General features: G+C 45.4%; 3 protein-coding genes across 6 annotated transcripts; 2 read left to right on the forward strand and 1 right to left on the reverse strand.

The window, feature by feature from the left end:
- Positions 1-207: 207 nt before the first annotated feature.
- On the reverse strand, positions 208-5,426 carry LOC146424294 (ketosamine-3-kinase-like). Its single transcript, XM_085042204.1, has 6 exons — positions 5,268-5,426; positions 4,161-4,312; positions 2,715-2,806; positions 2,106-2,188; positions 1,580-1,702; positions 208-847 (listed from the first exon to the last, which is right to left on the reverse strand). The coding sequence occupies exons 1-6, from the start codon at positions 5,406-5,408 to the stop codon at positions 509-511; spliced, it is 930 nt and encodes a 309-aa protein (XP_084898330.1). The 5' UTR covers positions 5,409-5,426; the 3' UTR covers positions 208-508.
- A 9,039-nt stretch (positions 5,427-14,465) lies between these two features.
- LOC146424295 (uncharacterized) lies at positions 14,466-15,825 on the forward strand. 2 transcript variants are annotated; one of them, XM_085042955.1, is made up of 3 exons: positions 14,466-14,843; positions 14,919-15,334; positions 15,368-15,825. In XM_085042955.1, the coding sequence occupies exons 1-3, from the start codon at positions 14,601-14,603 to the stop codon at positions 15,735-15,737; spliced, it is 1,029 nt and encodes a 342-aa protein (XP_084899081.1). In that variant the 5' UTR covers positions 14,466-14,600; the 3' UTR covers positions 15,738-15,825. The 2 variants fall into 2 exon arrangements, with proteins under 2 accessions (XP_084899081.1, XP_084899080.1); XM_085042954.1 differs by having other exon boundaries at positions 14,467-14,843; positions 14,919-15,824.
- An 857-nt stretch (positions 15,826-16,682) lies between these two features.
- LOC146424296 (uncharacterized) lies at positions 16,683-18,467 on the forward strand. 3 transcript variants are annotated; one of them, XM_085042965.1, is made up of 2 exons: positions 16,683-16,739; positions 17,036-18,467. In XM_085042965.1, exon 2 carries the CDS (start codon positions 17,087-17,089, stop codon positions 18,353-18,355), a length of 1,269 nt encoding a protein of 422 aa, XP_084899091.1. In that variant the 5' UTR covers positions 16,683-16,739; positions 17,036-17,086; the 3' UTR covers positions 18,356-18,467. The 3 variants fall into 3 exon arrangements, with proteins under 3 accessions (XP_084899091.1, XP_084899089.1, XP_084899090.1); XM_085042963.1 differs by having other exon boundaries at positions 16,689-16,889; XM_085042964.1 differs by having other exon boundaries at positions 16,689-16,875.
- The last annotated feature ends 2,075 nt before the right edge of the window (positions 18,468-20,542 follow it).

The raw sequence follows: 20,542 nt of genomic DNA on the forward strand, positions 1-20,542 counted from the left end.
TTCCAACCTCACCCATACTGTGATTTTGTGAAAATGAGCAGCAAGTCCAAACTCCTTCTCACAGTTGCTTTACATAATTTTCATGTAGGCTTTGAAACCATATTGTTAACATTACTCTCATGAACACAACTGGACATGAAAAGCTGAAAGAGAGGGGGAAGACAGAGCAAAACACAAAGATCAACTTTTTTAGGCATCTCCTCAGTGTTTATTTGTATTACTTTGCATAATCTCAAATGCTGTCTGGATGCTGAGACCTTTATTCATTGTGCAAATGAATAAGCTCTGTCTGCAGATATTTCCATGATAAGGTTATTCTCAACTATGCAAAAATGGGATAACTAAGCTACGCTTGGTATTCGGTAGGACTCACTTATTCTAAGGTCTTTAGCTGAGCAAGAAGGTCAAGGGTCTCACAGGGGTTTTCTGACATCACTACGCCTGCAGCTGCATCAACTAATCTGGGGTTTTCTAGGCAGCATAGGAAGTATTTGGCTTAAGCAGCAACTTACTTTACAAGGCTTCTCATAATGTTTATAGAAGACCCTCTGTACCCTGAACCAAAATGGTTCCAGTGGTTCATGTAGTGGAACAGCTGATAAAGCTTCAGGCGTTTCTCAAACCCTGCCACTCTGGGAATTTTAGTGTGATAAGCATAATAAAAGGAACTGCTGAAGCCACCAAACATCCCAGCTATTGCAAGATCATACTCTGAATGGCCATAGAAAGAAGCTGGATCGAAGATAATCGGACCAGAATCATTCTCAGCTACATTTCCTCCCCAGAGATCCCCATGCAGGAGAGAAGGAACAATTTCCACACCATAGAAAAAGCTGGGTATCTTCAGCTGCAGGGAAAAAAAGCAAGACATGTAAATTATTACAATCATTCACCTTAAAATGTAGAGGTTTATCTACATACTTTTAAAAAGTCATTTAAATGAACCTGTAACTTGAAACAGCATAGGACCTGGTCAACAGAGACGCTGAGCAAATCCAGAGGATTTCTGGTTTTTTATAAAAGCCAGCAGCAGACAAGTCATCCAAATCTCTTTTTGGAAGACAGCAAAAAATGTAAAACTGCATTTGGTGCTGTAATATTGATCTGGCTTAATAGCAACAACCACCACCAGCTCATCATTACAAGGCTCAGGTACCTCTCAGCAACCTTGAGGAAGTACCCAAAAAGCCAATACTGCAGTCACTTAACCAGATGCAAACAGTAAATGAACAATGCGCAGAACAGTACTGCTAATTCACACTTCTCATCATGAAAGTGTTACAGGGAGTGAGAGATATGATCTCCACCTATAAGATTTCAGAAACAGGTAGGCAAAGTGCTATCTGGCAGTTTGGAATTCACTCTGGAATGAAGTGGGGGTTAACACTCTGGTTAACGTGGGGTGTGGCAAAAGCCATTACACCTTAGAATAAAGGGTGTTTTAATGGCTTAAAACCGGACTCTCACCAACAGAACCCAGTGCAAACTAACAAACACGAACTTTGTTTAAAGAAAAAATAAATCTAAATAACTGATACCCAGCTGTTACTACGATGAGAATTGAGAGAATTGCTCGTACCTGAAGGTGTGCCCAAAGTTCTCTTGCTTCCCTGTCTCCTGAGCTCCTTTCAATCAGGTCCATCTGGGGCTGAATCCTTTGTCTGGCAAAGAAACTCGCCCAGTCACTGTGCCAGTTGTTCACCTGAAGGAACAGGACTGCAGATGTCAGTTCTACAGTACACAAAAGGCAGATTTTATTCTTTCTCAAATAAACATTTTGAGAATTACACAGCCTTTGTGCTGATACCACCCAGGACGGTAAATGATACCATTTAATTGAATGTTATCTTAAAACATTAGATTAGGGAAATAAATAATTTTCTCTCAGTGATTAAAATCCAATAAATTGAAGAGTCATTAGCTTCCAGTGCAGCTATAAATGCTGTCCAAAGCACAGCTTTTCTTAGCAGGCTAAACCCTGTTTTCTCTTCTCATGGCTCCATAAAAATTCATTTATTTACATTATGATAGTCTTGACCCTTTGTGTCATCCAAGGAAAAATGAGAAGACTTAAAATTCTATCAGTCTGATGAAGTACAACCTACCTGTGGAAGGAAACCACAGCAGGTAACTGCATGAAAGCCAAACCGATCCACAAACTGGACTTCCATTTGCCCTTGTCCTTTACCTTTAAAACCAAAGACAAAAATTCAACACCAACGACAAAATACTGAGCATCCACAATGCAAATGAACCTTAAAAACTATACAAGGGTGCGATGCTGCTTCTACCAAGAATAAAAAAAAATTATGTTTTTTCTTTTTTTTCTTAATGTTCTTTTTGTTACAATGGTTGCTGCTGCTCTTTTTTTTAATTTAAAGCTCAATAGTAAAGCAGCTATATTCTACTCTTTATTTTTGTATTTTGAAGTACTGTATCTCCGCTGATAACACGTCCTTGTAGAAACTGTGGTTCAGGCTCCCAAGTTGAATATGTGTTTTGCTCATACAGATCCAAACAGAGAAAACAAAAGCAACAACAAGAACCTGCTGCCTGGGTGTTTCATCCCAACCTATCCTCATACCTTCTTTAGTGGAAGAAGATGAACCTGTCCTGACGTGGCAAAAGCTATTTTAACTATTTTGTACCCTATTTTAACTATTTTGTAAATTATTATTAATTAGGTTAAATTTGCAAACAGCTGTGTACTGTACCAACTGTGCTCCCTTCTTTCTTCATCTTCTCTCTCAGTTGCTGGTTATGAAGGTGAAGATCAGCCAGCTGAGTTCCAAGCAGTGCTGAATGTCTAAGAAACAAAAATAAAGTTAGCAACTCTGACACATGAAAAAAACCAGACCTTGATATTCCACGAGTTGTTTGAAAAGAGTTCTCAAGCAAGTAGTTCTCCATTTCTAACAAAATAACTTCCCAACGTATTCCTTGTCTTCCTATTAAGACTGCATAATAATACAGATAAAATGTACTTACTTGGTTGTTTCTGTCACCACTATTGAAAGTGAACTCATAAATTTAATAATAATAAACTATAAATTCTAATTCCTGTGTCATATCACTTCCACAAGCACTTTCAGTAAGGTATGTGTAAGAAAGCATGCACATAATGTGGAATATGTTAGGCCTTTTTTTCTTCCTCTGGCAAACTGCCTTTGAAAAATAGCCCCAGACAAGGCTGATCCACTTCCTTCTATCACTATCTCTGCTCTTCCCTAAAAGTCCTTGAAGATGAGAGTCTAGTTTAGGTAGGTCTAGTTTATCATCTATTTTTAATAAAAGCTGATCCCCTACACCGTTCAGAAAGATCTTGTAGTAATTGCAAACAACTCTTACAGCCAGTTGCTTCCCATGTTAACAAAATTATTTTTCTTTCTCTGACCTTTCACAATTTTCTCTTTTCTAAAGGCACTGTCATGTAAGGAAAATTTAGCTCTTTGTTTTGTTCCTGTTAACACAGATTGCAGCTAAATCCCAGAATTTGCACCCCAAAAGTACCATTTGAAATCCAAACCAGCAAGATTTCTCCAATTTCTTTTGGGACTCACTGAGGGCCCTTCATGAATCAGAAACCCTGGCAATGAGCAGGATGAGGGACAAGACTTTAAACTGGCTATAGAAGTTCTGAAAGATAAGAAATTGTTCATGATCACTTCCCCAGTGGAATCAGACAGATTCGTTCATCATATTAAGTGCTAGTCACAAAGAAGGGTCAAAAGTGCGAAACTCTCAAAATGAAGGTTAAGAGTTGCAAAAATATTGAAATCAAGACTAATTCATTTGGGAAAGTGCCCTGAATACTCATTACAAGCATTAAAGCACTGGCTCTCATATCAAAGGCAAGTACACAGAACAGGTAATCAGGTTGGTAATTTTCCTTACTGTAAAAAGGAACCTTATTGTAAAAACCCCTAATTACCTAAACAAACCAATCCAAAACTAACCAAAACCCAGACTCACTTCTTGATGTATTATCAATTTGCTAGGCGAGACATTATGAAGAATTTTATAGAGTTTTCTGCTGTATAAATCCCCATATGCCCCCTTGATTTGCTTTAGAAAAAATTTAAACAAGTTTCTCCTATGGAAACAGGTGATTTAACTGCCAAAATTTCTGGTTAAAGGAGCCAAAGACAACAGTGCTTTACCTGTTCAAGGTCTTCATTTCCAAATGTTCCATCACCAGCACAGCATTGTCCCCAGGCAGTTCTACAATTTTGATGGGTTTAGGCACTCTTACAGTCTGTGTTTTCAGGATGGCTTCCAAACTTGCCATTTCTCCCAGAAACATTCTTCTGGCCTGCCAGATATTAAAGGAAAGCATTAGTTGCTATAAGCATCAGTCACAGATAAGAAGTTAAATAAAAAAGTTGGAGCAAACATTAGTACATGCACAAGATATAGACAGAACTGCACCATCAGACTTGATAATTTTACAGCTGCAGAAATTTCACTTTGTAAAACAACTGAGCGAAAGCAACTTAGATTCTAATGTTGTCTATAACTTAGAAACTCTGTTTACAGTGGAAGGAGTGCAAACTGCATACACACAATATGCGTGCAATATTCTATTAATACTGCAAATGTCTAGGAAGTTAAGGATGATATACACCATCAGCTGAGAGACTAGAAGAATGGTACTGACATGCACAGACATCATGACTTTCCAGACCAAGTGATAGAGAAGCTTCAAAAACAGCTCTATTTGCAGCCACAGGATCATAGAACCATAGAATTGTTAAGGTTGGAAAAGCTCTCTAAGATCCCAGAGTCCAACCACCAACCCAGCACTGCCCTGGGCACTCTGTGCCAGTGCCTGACCACCCTTTGTGTGAAGAAATCTTCCCCAACATCCAATCTAAACCTCCCCTTGAGGCTGCTGCTTCTCTCTTGCTCCCTGGGAGCACAGCCTGACTCCCACCATGCTGTCTCCTCCTGTCAGGAGTTGTGCAAATCCAGAAGGTTCCCCGTGAGCCTCCTTCTCCCCTGGCTGAGCCCCTTTCCCAGCTCCCTCAGCCACTCCTGGTACTCCACACCCTTCCCCAGCTCCGTTCCCTTGATATCCTCCAGCCCCTCAATGTCCTTCTTGCCGTGAGGTGCCCAAAACTTCCCCCAGGATCCGAGGTGTGGCCGCAGCAGCGCCCAGCACAGGGGCACTGTCACCGCCCTGCTCCTGCTGCCCCACCAGGGCTGGCACAGCCCGGGGATGCTGCTCCCCACCCGCCCAGCCCCTGCATCCCCGATCCCCGCCACACCTCCCCCTCGGAGTTGCTCTTGACGAACACCAGCCCGCGGTCCGTGTCGTAGCTCCGGCCCTGGCTGATGCAGCCGCCGCCAGAGTGCCCTGTGGGCCGCAGCACAGCGGTGCCCAGAGCTCTCTTCAGCGCGCTCTCCATGGTGCCCGCCGTGAGGGGAGCCACGGCCGGCGGGAGAATTAAAGGCGCGGGGACAGGCGGGGCGAGAAGGGGCGGGCAAGGGGCGGCTGGGGCGGGGAAAGGGCGGCTGAGTGGGGCAAAGAAGGGCAAAGGGCGGCTGAGGGGGGCAAAGGGACTCTGAGGGGGGCAAAGGGCAGCTGAGGAGGGCAAAGGGCGGCAGAGGTGGCTGAAGGGGCTGAAGGAGCCCAGGCGCTGCTGTCAAAGGGCTCTCTCACTCCTCATGTACCTATTTGCCCGCGCATTCGGTTTTCTTCTCGTGTTCCTGACAGAGCAAATTACAGAATTGCAGAACGTTCTGAGTTGGAAGGGACCCATCAGGTTCTTCGAGTCCAGCTGCTGGTCCTATACAGGACACCCCAGCAATGACATCCTGTGCCTGAGAGTGTTGTCCAAATGTGCAGCTTGAGCTCTGTCAGGTTGGTGCTGTGACCACTTCCCTGGGGAGCTTGTTCCAGTGCACAAACACCCTCTGGGGGAAGCTTTTCCTAATACCCAACCTACACCTCCCCTGACACAACTTCAGGTCCATTTGGGTCCTTTCACTGGGCACCACAGAGCACAGATCAGTCTCTGTCCCTTCTCTTCCCTCATAAAGTTGAATACTATGATGAGATGTCGCCTCAGACTAATTGGGAAAGAGCTCTGAGATCATCATGTCCAGCCTGAGGCTGGACACCACTTTGTCAACAAGACCATGGCCACCGGTGTGACACGTTCAGTCTTTCCTTAAAGACTTCCAGGGACAGTGACTCCACCACCTCCCTGGGCAGCCCATTCCAATGTCTAATCACCCTTTCTGTCAAGAAATTCCTCTTATGTTCTCTTAAGCTGGTGCAGTTTAAGACTGTGTGCTCTCATCCTGTCCCCTGTTCCCTGACTCCCACCTGGCTGCACCCTCCTGTCAGGGAGTTGTGCAGAGCCAGAAGGTTCACCTGAGCCTCCTTTCCTCCAGGCTGAGCCCCCCACTCCCTCAGAAGCTCCTCACTGGATTTGTGCTCCAGAGCCTTCACCCATCCATTGAGTTGGTGGGTTTCTTGGGTTGGTGGCCATGAGTCTATGATCACGATTTCCCCTGCCACAGTTACACTTAACACAGTTTGATAAGTTGGTCTTAATTTGTTCCTCATAGTCTGGCCTTGTCTTGGCTGTCTGGCCAAGTGTCCTTGGTTTGAAGATGTCAGCATTCTGTTATGTCTGGTTTCAGTTGTTTTATTGCCTCAATTTACTTGTTTTTATTATTTGTCTATAGCTGGTGCAATTGCTGAGGTGTGTTAAACATATCTAATCTGGAAGCCTGATGGTTCATCACTATCAAGTACTTGATTTCTGCCTTGAGATTTAGTTTAATTAGTCTGATCGCAAGACTGGCACTCTTCTGCTATGGAGACAGATGGGGAGAGCTGGGGATGCTCAGTCTGGAAAAGAGAAAGCTCCAGGAAGAACTATGGGCCCCTTCCAGAGCCTAGAGGGGCTCCAAGAGAGCTGGAGAGAGACTTTGGACAAGGGTCTGGAGAAACTGGACAAGGGGTGGTGCCTTCAAGCTGGAAGAGGGCAGGGTTAAATTGGATATTGGGAATAAATCCTTCCCTGTGAGGGTGAGGAGGCCCTGACACAGGTCAGCCAGAGAAGCTGTGGCTGGCCCATCCCTGGAAGTGTGTAATGCCAGGCTGGATGGAGCTTGAAGCAACCTGGTCTAATGGAACATGTTCCTGCCCATGACAGGGGGATGGAATGAGGTGGTGTTTAAGCCCCTTTCAACCCAAACTATTAATGGATTCAATGAAAAGCAAAGGTTCACAGAGAGCTCTGCCTGGCACTGCCATTCTTTATGTCTCCTTTGACAGTTTTCAGGAGCTGCAAGTCTTAATTTTTTTGTTTTGAGGAACAAGTCCTGCTCCATCTTTCCATGAGATTGTTGATGAGGATGGAGGAGCAACAGTGGGAGAAAGTGATGAGAGCAGCAATTGGTAATAATAATGTGTATCTGAGAAAAGAAAGAAACCATCAATAAAAGTTTTTCAAAAGTGCTATGATTCATGCTCTATGAAAATGAACTAAAATTCTGTTTATACTCATTTACCTCCCATTTTATTTTTCACAGTATTGCTGAAACTGTCAGAAGTTTTATATTTTCAAAGTTTATGCTTTCAAAATACAATGTAAGCTATTCAAAATGTATTTTGATTTTTCAGACAAGTGATGCTGTTAAGCTGTATCCCATCACTGAGCAGAACCGCATGCCAGAAAGACCAAACCCATGTTTCCTGCCTATCATGTGGAACATTTTGAGCTGGGGTCAGTTTGCTGCACTGGCTTGGTGGGGGAGAAAAAAGAGCAGAGTGATGCTGTTTGATCACTGCTAAATACCAGCCTGAGGATTTACAGCAGCCAGGATCAAGGATTAGGGAGGTCCCATGTGGAGCTCACCTGTCTAGCACCTGCAGCACCAAAATGGTGATGGAGTGAAATCCCCCAGGAACGGCAGTAGATTTCCAGCACCTTCTGAAGCAGCTCACTTGCTCAAATGTGCCAGAACAAATCCCTTCCTCTTCACTAGCCATCTAATGCACATCTTTCCTGTTTCTCTGCCTGCATGTGACAGCAGCACTCTTGCTCACTTTGTCAGCCACCCCAGCCAGGATGTCACCATGAGTCATGTTTGTGTCTCTGTGAGCAGTTCAGTTTTGCAGGGCAGGCAGTAACACCATCACAGGCCCTGCTTCAGTGGGCTTCCAACCTGTGCCAAGCAGGAATGTCCACACCAGGGACACAGGGGAAATGCAGATTGACAGCACTGTTTTGCAGCATACAGGCTGTCATGAACACTCACAAGGCTTCAGAAAGGCTCAGTGCAAACTGAGGAAAACCTTCCATTAAAGCCATGTCAGGTCCAACAACGAGCTGCAGTGCTGGACCTCTGGTCCTCTGGTCCTATAACCCAGAAGGTGCAGGCAAATACAGGGCAGTGCTATGAAAGGCGGGGGTGAAGGAAATGATCCATCAGCTGTGCTGGGTCTCGGTGACACAGGGACAGGGCTATGAATGATCACACACATTGAGGCAGCTCTGGCAGCATGCTGTGTCCCAAGTGGCAGCTCATGTCAGATCCAGGCACGTGGCTTAGATACAGGGCACAGAACTGCCAGAATGGGTCACAGTTTGGAAAACTTCACAGCATTTTAAGCTGAGCAGCCACCCTGTTTCTCAGGTTGGAGCTCCTCAGTCTGTGGTGCTGCAGCAGGACCTGGGTGAGTTCAAGAGCCCTGAGCACTGAGGCAAGGGTGTGCTCAGGACACAGGGCAGGTACAACTAGGGGAATGCAGCTCAGCATGGGAGGGCTTCTCCTCCTTTTGCCAGTGAAAGGTAGAGCTGAAAACACCTGAACTAGCCCAAGGCACCCATGCGCAACATGGTCTCAAGTAGAAAACTCAAATGTCCTGTTTGTGCAACAGGAAGTGATGCACCTCGTGTGCTTTTATACCTCTAAGAATGCAATGCCTTTGAACCCACAAAGTTAAGGGAAAAATCACAGTGATACCAGTTACTTGAATGCCTGTTTTCTGGAAGGGAAACATTTTCTGGTTTACAGTGACGCACAACAGGGTGATTTGATGCTGGAGATGAAGTCTTCTAGCCTTCATCTAGCATACTACCAAAATCTTGTCAAAAGCACAAAAATCAGATTTGAAAAAATAATGCTTCTCTCTTCATTTGACAGCATTTTGAAATGACAAACACAGCGAGACACTCAAAGATTTGGCTCAGTTTTGACCAAATAAACTGTGTTTTGACAGGACAAAGTAAGCAACAATTTCCATTAAAATAAACTAAAAAGCTGCATGAAATGAAAGTTTTTTTGCTATTTGATAATTACAGTAGTTTATAGTTAAATACATCTGTTCTTTGTTATATTCCTGGCACCCAGGGCAAAAATCATTCAATATATATTTGATGTAGGAAGTGGCCCCTTTGCCTCTCAGTCTTCAAAAAATACTTGATAGTAGCATATAAATAGATACCAACACATGTAATTGATAATCTTGCCCAAAACCTATATATGCTTCATTTTAAAAAAAAACATTCATTTCCCAAGTATTATTAAAGCTGAGGAACTACTGGGTTGGGAAGTGCTCTCAACTTCCACAATGGAAGTAACAATTTTATAGGAAAAGCCTGCAGTTACAACCAAATAGTTTTAGCCATCACTGTAATGGGAGCTGAAGTTTCAGGGGGGAGTTTCTGCCTCTTTAACCCTCCAAAACAAGGTGATTTCTTGTTCTTTTGTGCAAATTTCTAGTCTTTCTGTCACTTAAGGAAAAGAGTTTGCATTAACAAGAAAGAAGAGGAAATAGTCTTAGACTTATCCTAAAGTACTTCAATTTCCTACAATATTTTTATTAAAATGTGTACAACTTCACAGCAGAAGTACTGGGTCTCCAGTGTCTACTGATAAATTTCTTTTAATGGACAAAACCTAAGCCATGAAGACAGGAAAAGGCCAGAAAGAAGCAGCTTCAAATATGGTATAAGCAAAAGTAGTTACAATGCTGAAGCTTCTTTAATATAAAAGTTTGACACTAATTCACACAATCTTAAATAATTAAGCTACAATTCAATAAGGACACATATAATCTTACAGGCATTAATCCTAAATTTTAAGTAAATAAGCTACACTTGATAGACTGACTGGCTGAAGCAAATGACTAGTGCCAGTACTCCACTCACTGAACGTGATATTCCTGTATTAATCTCTTAATGTGGACAGCTTATTGTGGAGATACTGGCATCTGTTCTTCACCTCAGAGTAGCTGTGTCTAGACTATGAAGGAGAGATAAAATTAGGGCATGCAAACATTTTTGCAGAGTTTAGATTTTCATGTGCTTTGCTTTAGAGTAGCCTTGAGCAAGACTCAGAGGTTACTCTCTCACAGAGACTGTTTTGTCTTCTAATACTCTAAGACTTTTCTAAGAAGCATCTTCAAGGAAAAACCTGTGAAGTCAATATGGAGAACATTTACCTACTACCAGAAAAGGCAAACTTTGGTAAAACATTAAAAATACACTCACAATTTGACACAAGGTAATTGTGTCAAAGGTAATTTCTTCTCTGCGAACCACCACTCTCCTGCTTTGCAAAAATAAATCTAAACACCCTGTATCACCCAAGATGTGCAGTTAAACCTGTCAACAGGCAATAAAACCAGCTCATGCTTGAAGACTCTCATTGGGATATGTCTAAAGCTGTTGCGCATCCCCAGGCCACTCAAACAGATAAAATCTGAAGGCTGAACAACTTTTTGGCCGGGTTTTGCAAAAATCAGAGGCAGCCCATGCAGTGTCTGAAGGTATATGCCAATTCCACAGGGTTTCCCTTTGTCTGCTGTAACCAAGCCTGTGACTTGGCCTTGCACAGCTGCAGACCCGAGAGCGTGGCTGTGGCACCAGGCGGGCAATGCCAATAAAGCAAAAATAAGAGTATTGCATGGATATGCAGGTCTAAAGTTGGGAAGAAAGGTGTAATGGCATATTCTAAGTGGAATTGGTACTCAGAAACACCACTTCAGGGTGCTCAGAGTCAGTGAGAGCAGCAGAGCTCTTTGCAGAATTTTTCACTTTTCTGCTTTGGAGTAACTGGTCTTAAAATTAATGTTTATGTTAAAAATAGAGTCCCTGGTATCCTGTGGATCCTCAGGTGAGGAGAGGCTCCAGGCCTCTGCATCCCTTCTCTTGCCTGCTGCTTTTGTTACCTGTGTGGTACAATTACCTGCATGGTGCTCACTAAGGAGCTGACATTGCTCTGTGCCAATTGTTAGTCATGTTCTTGCTGTGAAATGAAAGATATGGATAATTCTATATTTTTTTCTTTACAGACTAAACTAAAAGAAGAAAAAAAGTTCTATATAAACTTTTTTAAAGTTCTCTTTTGGAGAACTCCTAAGATCCAGAAACTTTTTTTTCATTATCTGCACTGTGTCTCAAACTGTGTATTTGGGACGCAAATAATTACCCTTTGATATTTGTTCATCATCTTTTGTGAAGTGACCAAATGCCATCCATGTGTTTTGGCATGAACAGGAGTCATGCCACCAGAGACAGACAAGAAGTACCTTGTATTTCTAGTTCTGCTAAAGAAAGACCAGACCATGACTGAGCATTTTGAGAAGGGATAATAAAGAAGGTTCTGATGGCTAAACCTGCAAATGCTCAGCTGGTCTTGGTGTCACTGGAGTCCCTGCAAAATGCAGGGAACCACAGAGGTGGAGGACAAACCCAGCTGGCAGCGATCTCTAAATATTCTTGTCCAACAACACTACACAAAGCAGGGCTGAGTTTAAAGTTAGATCCATCTTCAAAGTCATTCCATGTGGCACAAGGTCCTGTTTCAGGGAAGCACTAAATAAATCCATGGCTGGAGTTCCCATGAAAGGACCTCTGCTGGACTAAAACCAGGAGCTTTGGATAGATGGGAAACCAATGTCTGTCAGTGCCAGACACTGTTTAGATTGTGGAGAGAAATCTAAAGTCACATTGAAAAAGAGAAATTTCCTGCAACTATTTATAGTATTGATCCTTACCATGTATTTGTTCTGGTTGTGGGCGGAAGTTTGCAGCACTTGAAATACAGTGGCTGTAAATGCCATAGAATCTTAATTATAATCCATGCAAGGAGTTGCTATTGGGTGGAAGGAAGTTCAGAGTTGAATATTCAGTGCTCATTGTGCAATACTCAACATTTTTGTGATTTTATAGAGTTGTTATTTCAACATTTTCCCCCTGTGCCAGCATATAGCTTCTATTATTAAGAATTATCAAAACAGAGTTTAAAATAAAGAAACATAACTAGGTTTACTGAATAATGCAAATACAGGAATATTTTCCAATTCAGTTCTTGCATTCAGTGTCTTTTATTGCTTTCATGTTGGTTTTCCTCAGAAGGCATTTTTCTGGCTTTTCAGCACATGAAATATACACCTGTAGAGAACCACAGGGTCAACCACAGACCCCCAGTTCTTGGGGGCCCTCGTGACATAGTCCTGCTTCCCCAAGAAGTGGTTCAAGTCATCCTCATGGCCCTTCACACTTGGCAAGCTGAGCTCTCTGTCCTAAGGGAAACCCAGCAGCTCTGAGCAGACAGGAAGGATCCCTCCCTTGACTGCTGCCAGTGCTCTGCCAGCCCAGGAGGTTGTTTGCCTTCCCTGGAAAGTATCTCTCCAGCAAGCTTGTACCTAGCCTGCCCTAGAACGTGGATCTGGCTATTCCTTCCCAGGTGCAGGGCTGTGGTTCTTCTTGTGGAACTTTAGGAGGTTCCTGCCAGCCCTTTTCTCCAGCCTGGTGAGGTCTCTCTGGATGGCAGAACAAACGTCTGGGCTACAGAACAATCCTTTCTATTGTTTGTCTCCTGCAAACTTGCTGAGGGTGCTCTCTGTTCCAGCATCCAGGTCATTCACGAGGACATCAAAAGATATTTTGGCCCCAGTATGGACTGACTGGGTGCTCTATAAGGAATCGTGAATAGGAATACTTTGTACATATTTTCTTTTCTTTTTTTATTTTCTTTTTTTCCTTTCTTTTTTTTTTCTTCTTTTGGGATTAGTAGATGGTTTATTTTTTTTTCCTCTGGAGGAACAGTGGAAATAATTTATAAGGAAATCATGCTAAAAAGCACAAGGAAAACCACTGCAAAATAGTGAAGCACAGAAGCAAGAGCTCCTGAGATGGAACCACTGGCAATACTTATAAAATCTGTCATGAGAATTTTCTTTGTTACATTTGAGAACAGATTCTGATATTTGCTATTGGACAATTTCTCTGAATTGCCTCAAGTCAAGAAAGAATACTCAAATTTGTCTAATAAAACTGACTGATTCTTATTACCTTTAAAAAAAGCCTGAGCTAATTGTAGCTTTTAGGTGTCTGGGAAAAAGCTAGGAAGGGGTTTACGATTACTTAAAGAGAAAGGGGAGGAAATTCATGTTAAAGCATATGGTGATTTGCCCAAAACTCAACTCCCAAACCTTTTTACTGGGCAAGCAAAGCAGAACAGTCACCCAGCCCCCAAAACAGGCAAAAAGTGTCCTTGTGCCATCACCTTCGATCCAGAAGGGGTGTAGAGATTACAAACTCTGACTTCAAAACCAAATGGGAAAAATCTTGTGTAGGCATTGTCCTGAAATGCCTGGATGTGGCGGCCTCTCCCAGGGAGGCAGATGAGAAGCCCTCTGAATAGAGACCAGGGGCTGTCACCTGTTAATGGCAGAGCTAATGTCCCGCTCACACAGCAGTCCTAGCTCGAACCATCAAGCCCCCAAACTAACAAAGAACGTTCTTCCGAATGTGAAAAGGAGTGGCTGAAGTGCTAATGATTCAAATAATGACAATAGCCCGAGGCAAGAAGGGATGAGGGGACAGTAGGGACATGGTAATGGATCCTGGGCTCTCTGGAGTCACGGGCAAAGGACCCTTCTACCATGTTCTGGAAGGCAGCAACTCCAGCTTCTTCCTGTGGCGGTGGGACCAGGCTCCATCGCTGGTGCATTTGAGGAGCACAAACACATCGGCTTCCAGAAACATGGAGACTTGGGAAGTGGAGAGGAACCTGGCACTGTGGGAAAGTGCCAGTTGGGAGTGGGTGGGGCTGGAGCAAAAGATTTCTTTCTGCTTCTCCCTGTGCTGGAAGCACAACACAGAGGGGTGGGAGACTCACCAGAGCTGGCCACCCACCACCCAAATCCTCCTAATCCCAGCACTGAACAGGGAAAGGCAGTGAGGGGCAGCTGCAGACAGTCCATGCTGACTGCTCCCACCACAATCCTGCTTACAGGAGACTTTGGCAATGCGTCAGGACAGCTGTAGTTGTGTGAGAACAAAATGGAAATGCAGAAATTTCAAACAAGAAACCAGTATTTCCTTTTTCTTCCTGGCACTGTGCACCTGCAGGGGAGAACATCCCGTGTCACACCCTGGTGACATCACAAGTGGAAGATTGTGACCTCACCAGGGGATGGATTCTGACATCACGTATCTCACTGCTTGTATGTGGGCACCAGCAGAGCCTGGGCCAGTCTGGGCCAGCCTTGACTTCTGCCAAGTATTTCTGCAAATGAGAGCAGCTCATGGTGGTCAGCTGTCCCCAGCCCTCTGCATAGCACAGGAATGGCCACGGGGACAGAGTGGAGCTGCCCCATGTGCCAGGACACTCAGAATGACATGGCTTCTGCTCTGCCCTGTCAACACCAGTTCTGTCTGGACTGTATCGTACGGCAGACAAGGACAAATCCAGTGTGCCCACTCTGCAGCAGGCTAGTAGAGACTGTCAGGTTTCTTGGCCATGAAGAAGATGACTATATTGAGATGATCATCACAGTCCCTGAACAGCCACCAGAGACCAACAGCCAGGCAGGGAGAGCTCCTTTTCTCTTGGGGGAAAATAGGCCCCATTGTGCAGTGGTGACCCCTCTGTCTTCTCCACAGGGAACACTGTCCCCAGCTGAGCAGGGGGCTGCAGGACCAGCGCCTGTGGGTGGCCTCCTACCTGAGGTGTGGGCAGAACTGTTCCGACAACAGCAGCATCTCCTGGACCCCGTGCAGCCATGCCTGCGCCAGAGGCTGGAGGGAATATTCTGGGATCAGTGGTGGCTGGTTGAGGACATAGAAAGCTGCATCCTTTACAGCCTCTGCGTCTATGGTCCAGATGTGCAGATGCTGGTTGAGGTGCTGCAGCCTCTCCTCAGAGAGTACACAGTGCCACTGATCCACAGCATCAGCAGTGTCATTGTGGGCCAGTGCAGTGAGGAGGCCCAGAGGCTGCTGGGCTCTGGTCCAGTCAGGGATGAGAATAATGACCCTGTGGCCAGATCCAGATCCAGCAGTTCTAGAAGATCCAGAAGGTCCAGAAGATCCAGAACCTCAAGATCCAGAAGATCCAGAAGATCCAGGTCCAGAAGATCCAGATCCAGGTCCAGCAGATCCAGGTCCAGCAGCTCCTGGGAGGGGACACCCATCAGAAGCCCTGCAGCCTGCAAGGCAGAGGAAAAAGCTGGTACATCAGTGATCACCCCTGTTGGGAGCCCCAGCTGCCCTCCACCTGCACCCAACCCCTCAGAGCTGGACCAGACACAGGACAGACTGCAGCAGCCAGTGGTGGCAGGCCCCTCTGCTGAGGACTGCAGCCACAGCCCCTCTGCTCCCAGCCAGGGCAGGAACCTCTTGTCCAAGGAGTCTCAGCATGACCCAAAGAAGAGAGTCCCCAGCTCCCAGGATTCTCCTCCTCCCAGCAGGAGGCTGCCCTGACAGCAGCACTAGCAGGATTCCTGCAACACTTTAGCCAGGAAACGAAAAAGGGAAATAAATTGCTGTTTCCCTTGCAGAGTATCTGGGCTTCTCTCCCTTCTAATGTCTTTACCCTTCCTCTTGTGCCTCACTGTTGGTGGCACCTGCATGCTGGGGGGCACAGCTGTGGGCTCTGGAGCCTCAGGGCCATGTCAGCAATGCCTCTTCCCACAGGAAACCCTGCTGCAGCCACACACCCACAGTGCAGCAAGGTGAAAAAGGAGGAATGGGTGTGAGGGACAAATTGTCTTGTCACAGCTACATTGGGGATTCAACTGGGCACCACCCCTGGCTTCTGCTGGCAGCTCCCTGTTGCCCCACTTGGTCCCAGTGCCTGATGGTCATCCTGAGCTCTGCCCAGCCAAAAGAAGTACCCCCAAAACCCTGGGTAGGAACCACTCCAAGGTGTTAGCATTGGGATCATGAGGAGGTGTCTCCCCACACTGGGTGTGCCTGAGGGCACTGGCAGGGACTTCCTCTCACAGCTGGGCACAGTGGCCTAAATGCCTATGGCCAGAGGGGATCCTTCTCACCCAGGGCTGGCCACTCCCCATCCAAATACTCCAAATCCTGGCATTGCACAGGGAAAAGCAGTGAGGAGAGGAGGCGTCATCTAGCCACAGGCAGTCCATGCTGATGGGTCCCACCACATTCCTGCTCATGGGACACCTCAGCAATGCATCAGGAGCAGGTACAAGACACATAGCTATGGATGCGTGACACAGGTGACCAAGGGAGAGCAATACAGAAATGCAGAAGTTCAAAACTAAAAAGGGTGTTTTATTTCCTAGTGCTGTGCAGCTGTAGGGGGAAATCATCCTACTGTGAGATCACCAGGCTCTGGAGGGTGACATCCCAAGAGGCAGATTGTGACATCACACCCATTGCTGATTTTATTTGGGCACTAGCAGTAACTGGGCCAATCTGGCCCGAGCCTTGGCTCCTGCTGAGGAAGACTGTGAGGTCTGCAGAGTCAAACCAAGCTTTTCCCAGCACTGGTGGTGTGTTGGGGGCTGCCATCAACAGCTCTCAGTGCCCATCCTAGAGCCATCTCTCCTGTTTTCCTGTCCTGCCTGCTTCAGGCAGCCGGGCACTGCGGGTGCAGCACTGAGGGTGAGCTGTGCAGGAAAATGTCCCACCAGCGTGGCTGTGTGGTGGGTCATGGGACTTAGGGAGATGGGAGACTGTTCTTCTCCAGGGGCCTGGCCATTTCTTCCTCCCCTCCCTGGGACAGTCTGTGACTGCAGCTTCTCCCACAGTGTGTCATGCCAATGAAGGGGAGCAGCTCCTGATACTCGGCTCTACCCAAAATGCTGCCAAGCACAAAAATGGCCAGAGACAATTACGGCAACTGTCCCATCTGCCAGGACACTCCAAAGGATGTGGCTTCTGCCCTGCCCTGTCACCACCAGTTCTGCCTGGGCTGCATTCTGCGTTGGACACAGACATATCTATCATGCCCACTCTGCAAGACACCAATAGAGACTCTCAGGTTTTCTGAGCGGGGTGAACAGGACTATCTGCTGTTTGCTGTCATCTCCCCTGAAGAGTCACCAGAGATCAGCAGCCACGCAGGGGCAGCTCCCATCCTCCCAGATGAAAACAGCCCCCACAGCCCTCTGGTGTCCCCTGCACCTAATGCACAGGGAATTCTGTCCCCAGCTGAGCAGGGGGCTGCAGGACCAGAGCCTGTGGGTGGCCTCCTGCCCGAGGTGTGGGCAGGACTGTTCCAACAACGGCAGCACTTTCTGGATCCTGTGCGGCCCTGGCTGCGTGAGAGGCTGGAGGAAATATTCTGGGACCAGTGGTGGCTGGTACAAGTTGCACAGAGCAACATCCTGCATGATCTCTGCCTCCATGGTCTGAATGTGGACAGCTTGATTCTGAGACTGCAGAATTACCTTGGGGAACACACAGCACCACTGATCCATGGCCTTGTCAATGTCATTGTGGGCCAGTGTGGCAAGGCAGCCCAGAGGCTGCTGCTTTTCTATGCTGGCAGGGACAAGACTGACAGCCCTGTGGCCACCACCAGCTCCAGTTCCATGTTCAGTAGCTCCAGGGTCAGTAGCTCCTGGGGGAGGATTTCTGCCAGTGTCCCAGCAGGATTCAATAGGGAGGAGGAAGCAGGAACATCACAGGCTGCCCTCCAAGGGGGTCCCAGGCACTACCCACCTGTGCCTGACCCTGCAGAGCAGAACCAGCCCCAGGAGGAGCCAGAGCAGGCAGTGGTGGCAGGTCCCCCTGCCCAGGGCAGCATCCACAGCCACTCTGCTCCTGGCCGGGGCAGGGACTGTCGCAGGGATCTCCGGCGTGCCCGAAAGAGGAGAGCCCCCAGCCCTCAGGATTCTCCCCCACCAAGCAAGAGGCCTAGGCAGGCATCTTTGCAACCCTGCAGCCCTGAGGGGCTCTCGTCAGAGGAAGTGATGAAACCTGGACCAAGCAAGCCTACAGTGACTTTGGGAAACAACCCCACCTTCCCAGGTCTTGGTTCCATACAGTGCCTGGTGAAGTCCCTGTTGGGGCAGTCCTCCAGTGATGGGGGTCTGAGTTCCCTTAGTAAGACAGAACCTGACTGAAATGTGAGCACATTTGAAACTTTAGTCCCAGCTGCAGCAGTGGTGCTGGAATGAAGGATGTAACCATAATAAATTAACCTTTCACACTCACATAGTAGCCACAAATTTTGTTCTATTACACTGTAATTATTAAACTGCAAGGATTTCCCTCAGATGAAATAATGGATGAGGAGTGTATTTCACATGTATGTAGAAAACTTGTTTCACTAAGTGAATGCTTTCTTTGTCTAGCTTGCTGAAAAGCAATTGCTGTAATTGACTGGAAGCCTGCTTGGTAAAATTTATTAAAAAGTATAGATTTAATAAAGTTATATAGAAAGCAAAATATTAATATTGACTAGGAGTCTAATACTGTTCTACATATGTTCTATTGTTGAGAAAAATTCATCCAGTGTTTTTTCAGTCCCACAATTACAAAGAATGCTATAAAGCAAATTGCAACTGAATATTTTCAAATCATGCACAAAAACATTACACAAAATAGCAGAAACAGTTATATTTCAGCTGCATTTCCAAAGCAGGTGGTTTGCTTTAATGTTTAAGCAAACCAGAGAAGCAAACAGAGAAGCTAAATGCTTAAGCAAGCTAGAGAAGAGAAACGAGAGGATCTGTGTGTTGAACAAAAAGCCATAATGGAACTGTGCAAATGCATTCATTTCCTCCCCGAAATGAACATTCTCATATTCAAAACATCATTGATGATTGAAGCCAGAATTTCAAGTAATTTTATTTCTATCAACTGTGTTAAAACATTAATGAGAACATTATTGGTCTGGATTGAAAAGTGTCTGGATGAATTATAAAATTTGCACATTCTGATACCACTAGTATCACAAAGTGTTACTTCCTTCAATAAGTCAGCTTTTCAGATAATTTAACACAGGGAGAATTAGGTTTGAGTCTGGGTCTTTTTTCCTCTCTAAAAAAAAGCCAAAAGAGCTCACATCTTTGCTTACTCAGTTCAAGGCAAATAGGCTTTGAGGGGTCACTTGGCTACTACTGAAGCAAAGTCAGAGATCTTGGATTCTGAGCACTTCCAAAAAGATGTCCTTGATTTTCAGACTTACCACAGAAAAAATGTCATCAAAACAAAAATTAAATCACTTGAATTCAGATTCTGTTGTGCTCTCCATTAAACCACAAACCTAAACTCTACCCTTCGCATTAACACAAACACAGAAACACTGATAGCCTTGGTTTGTAGAAAAAAGAAAAGGAAAACTGTCAGTTCCAGTCACCTTATCACAGTGAGTGCAGTCAGTGCTGGCAGTGCTGCTCTCCAGCCATCACCTTGACTTGCTGTACTCAGATTCCACATCTCTGCCACCTAACTAAGGCTGCCCTGTCCTTCTCCCTGAGTTGAGAGTTATTTTAACACATGTGGACCTGACCTTCACAGCTTCATTGGAGCTGAAGACATAACAGGGCTATAGGAAAAATGCAACCCTTTTAATGTTCTTTTTGACTCCTTGCATTGCCCTCATCTCCCCCATTCTCAGTGAACAAAGCTCAGACTGTCTAAGGCTGAACGTGAGGAAACAGACAGAGTAATTTGTTCAGAGTCTGATCCCAACAAGACAATTATCTATGGGGTATACAAGGAAATTTCTTCTGCTCTCATTTTTCATTTAGTGAGAAACAACTGCTTCCAACAACAGGTTTATCGTGAACAAATGCTTCTTCTAAAAATGTCCTGAAGGGTGTGAATTATGTGTGTGTGCACATGTGTGATGGGGCAGGGGTGGGAGCTACACAAGGAAAACTTCTCTACATTTTCCATACAAGTAAACTTTTATCAGTGCACAAGCTTACACAAATACAGTACTGGCAAAATTGCCACAAGATGATTAGGTGGTTTAGTTCATCTGCTCTGAGTCAAGTTGTAACCACAAATTTGTAAAATAAAAGTCCTTAACACTAATGTAGCATTAAGAAACAGGCATTCTGTATTCAGCTGGATACACAAGGGAGTATCACCTCTGAAATATCATGCATGCCGAGCATAGAAAAACTTCTGTTTATATATTAAATTTTATGTGCCTATCCATTGATTTTCCTGGAATAATCATACATAAGATAATAATTTCCCCCAGTCATTAGTGTGATCTCTCCCCTGTGCATATGTGTCAGGGGTCTCTTTCCTGACCCCTGTCCCAGGGGTCTCTTTTCTGATCCCCAGTGGTCAGT

Source organism: Lichenostomus cassidix, chromosome Z, assembly GCF_008360975.1.
Source record: "Lichenostomus cassidix isolate B80296 chromosome Z, HeHo_3.0, whole genome shotgun sequence".
Classification (NCBI taxonomy): domain Eukaryota; kingdom Metazoa; phylum Chordata; class Aves; order Passeriformes; family Meliphagidae; genus Lichenostomus; species Lichenostomus cassidix.

Excerpts from the sequence above, each read along its gene's own strand:
- LOC146424294 (XM_085042204.1), bottom strand. The coding sequence starts at position 5,408 with ATGGAGAGCGCGCTGAAGAGAGCTCTGGGCACCGCTGTGCTGCGGCCC. Across the intron at positions 4,313-5,267 it reads AGAGCAACTCCGAGGGGGAG|GCCAGAAGAATGTTTCTGGG; the intron begins GTGTGGCGGGGA and ends AATATCTGGCAG. Across the intron at positions 848-1,579 it reads AACTTTGGGCACACCTTCAG|CTGAAGATACCCAGCTTTTT; the intron begins GTACGAGCAATT and ends TTTTCCCTGCAG.
- LOC146424295 (XM_085042954.1), top strand. The coding sequence starts at position 14,601 with ATGGCCACGGGGACAGAGTGGAGCTGCCCCATGTGCCAGGACACTCAG. Across the intron at positions 14,844-14,918 it reads CACCAGAGACCAACAGCCAG|GGAACACTGTCCCCAGCTGA; the intron begins GCAGGGAGAGCT and ends TCTTCTCCACAG.
- LOC146424296 (XM_085042965.1), top strand. The coding sequence starts at position 17,087 with ATGCTGCCAAGCACAAAAATGGCCAGAGACAATTACGGCAACTGTCCC.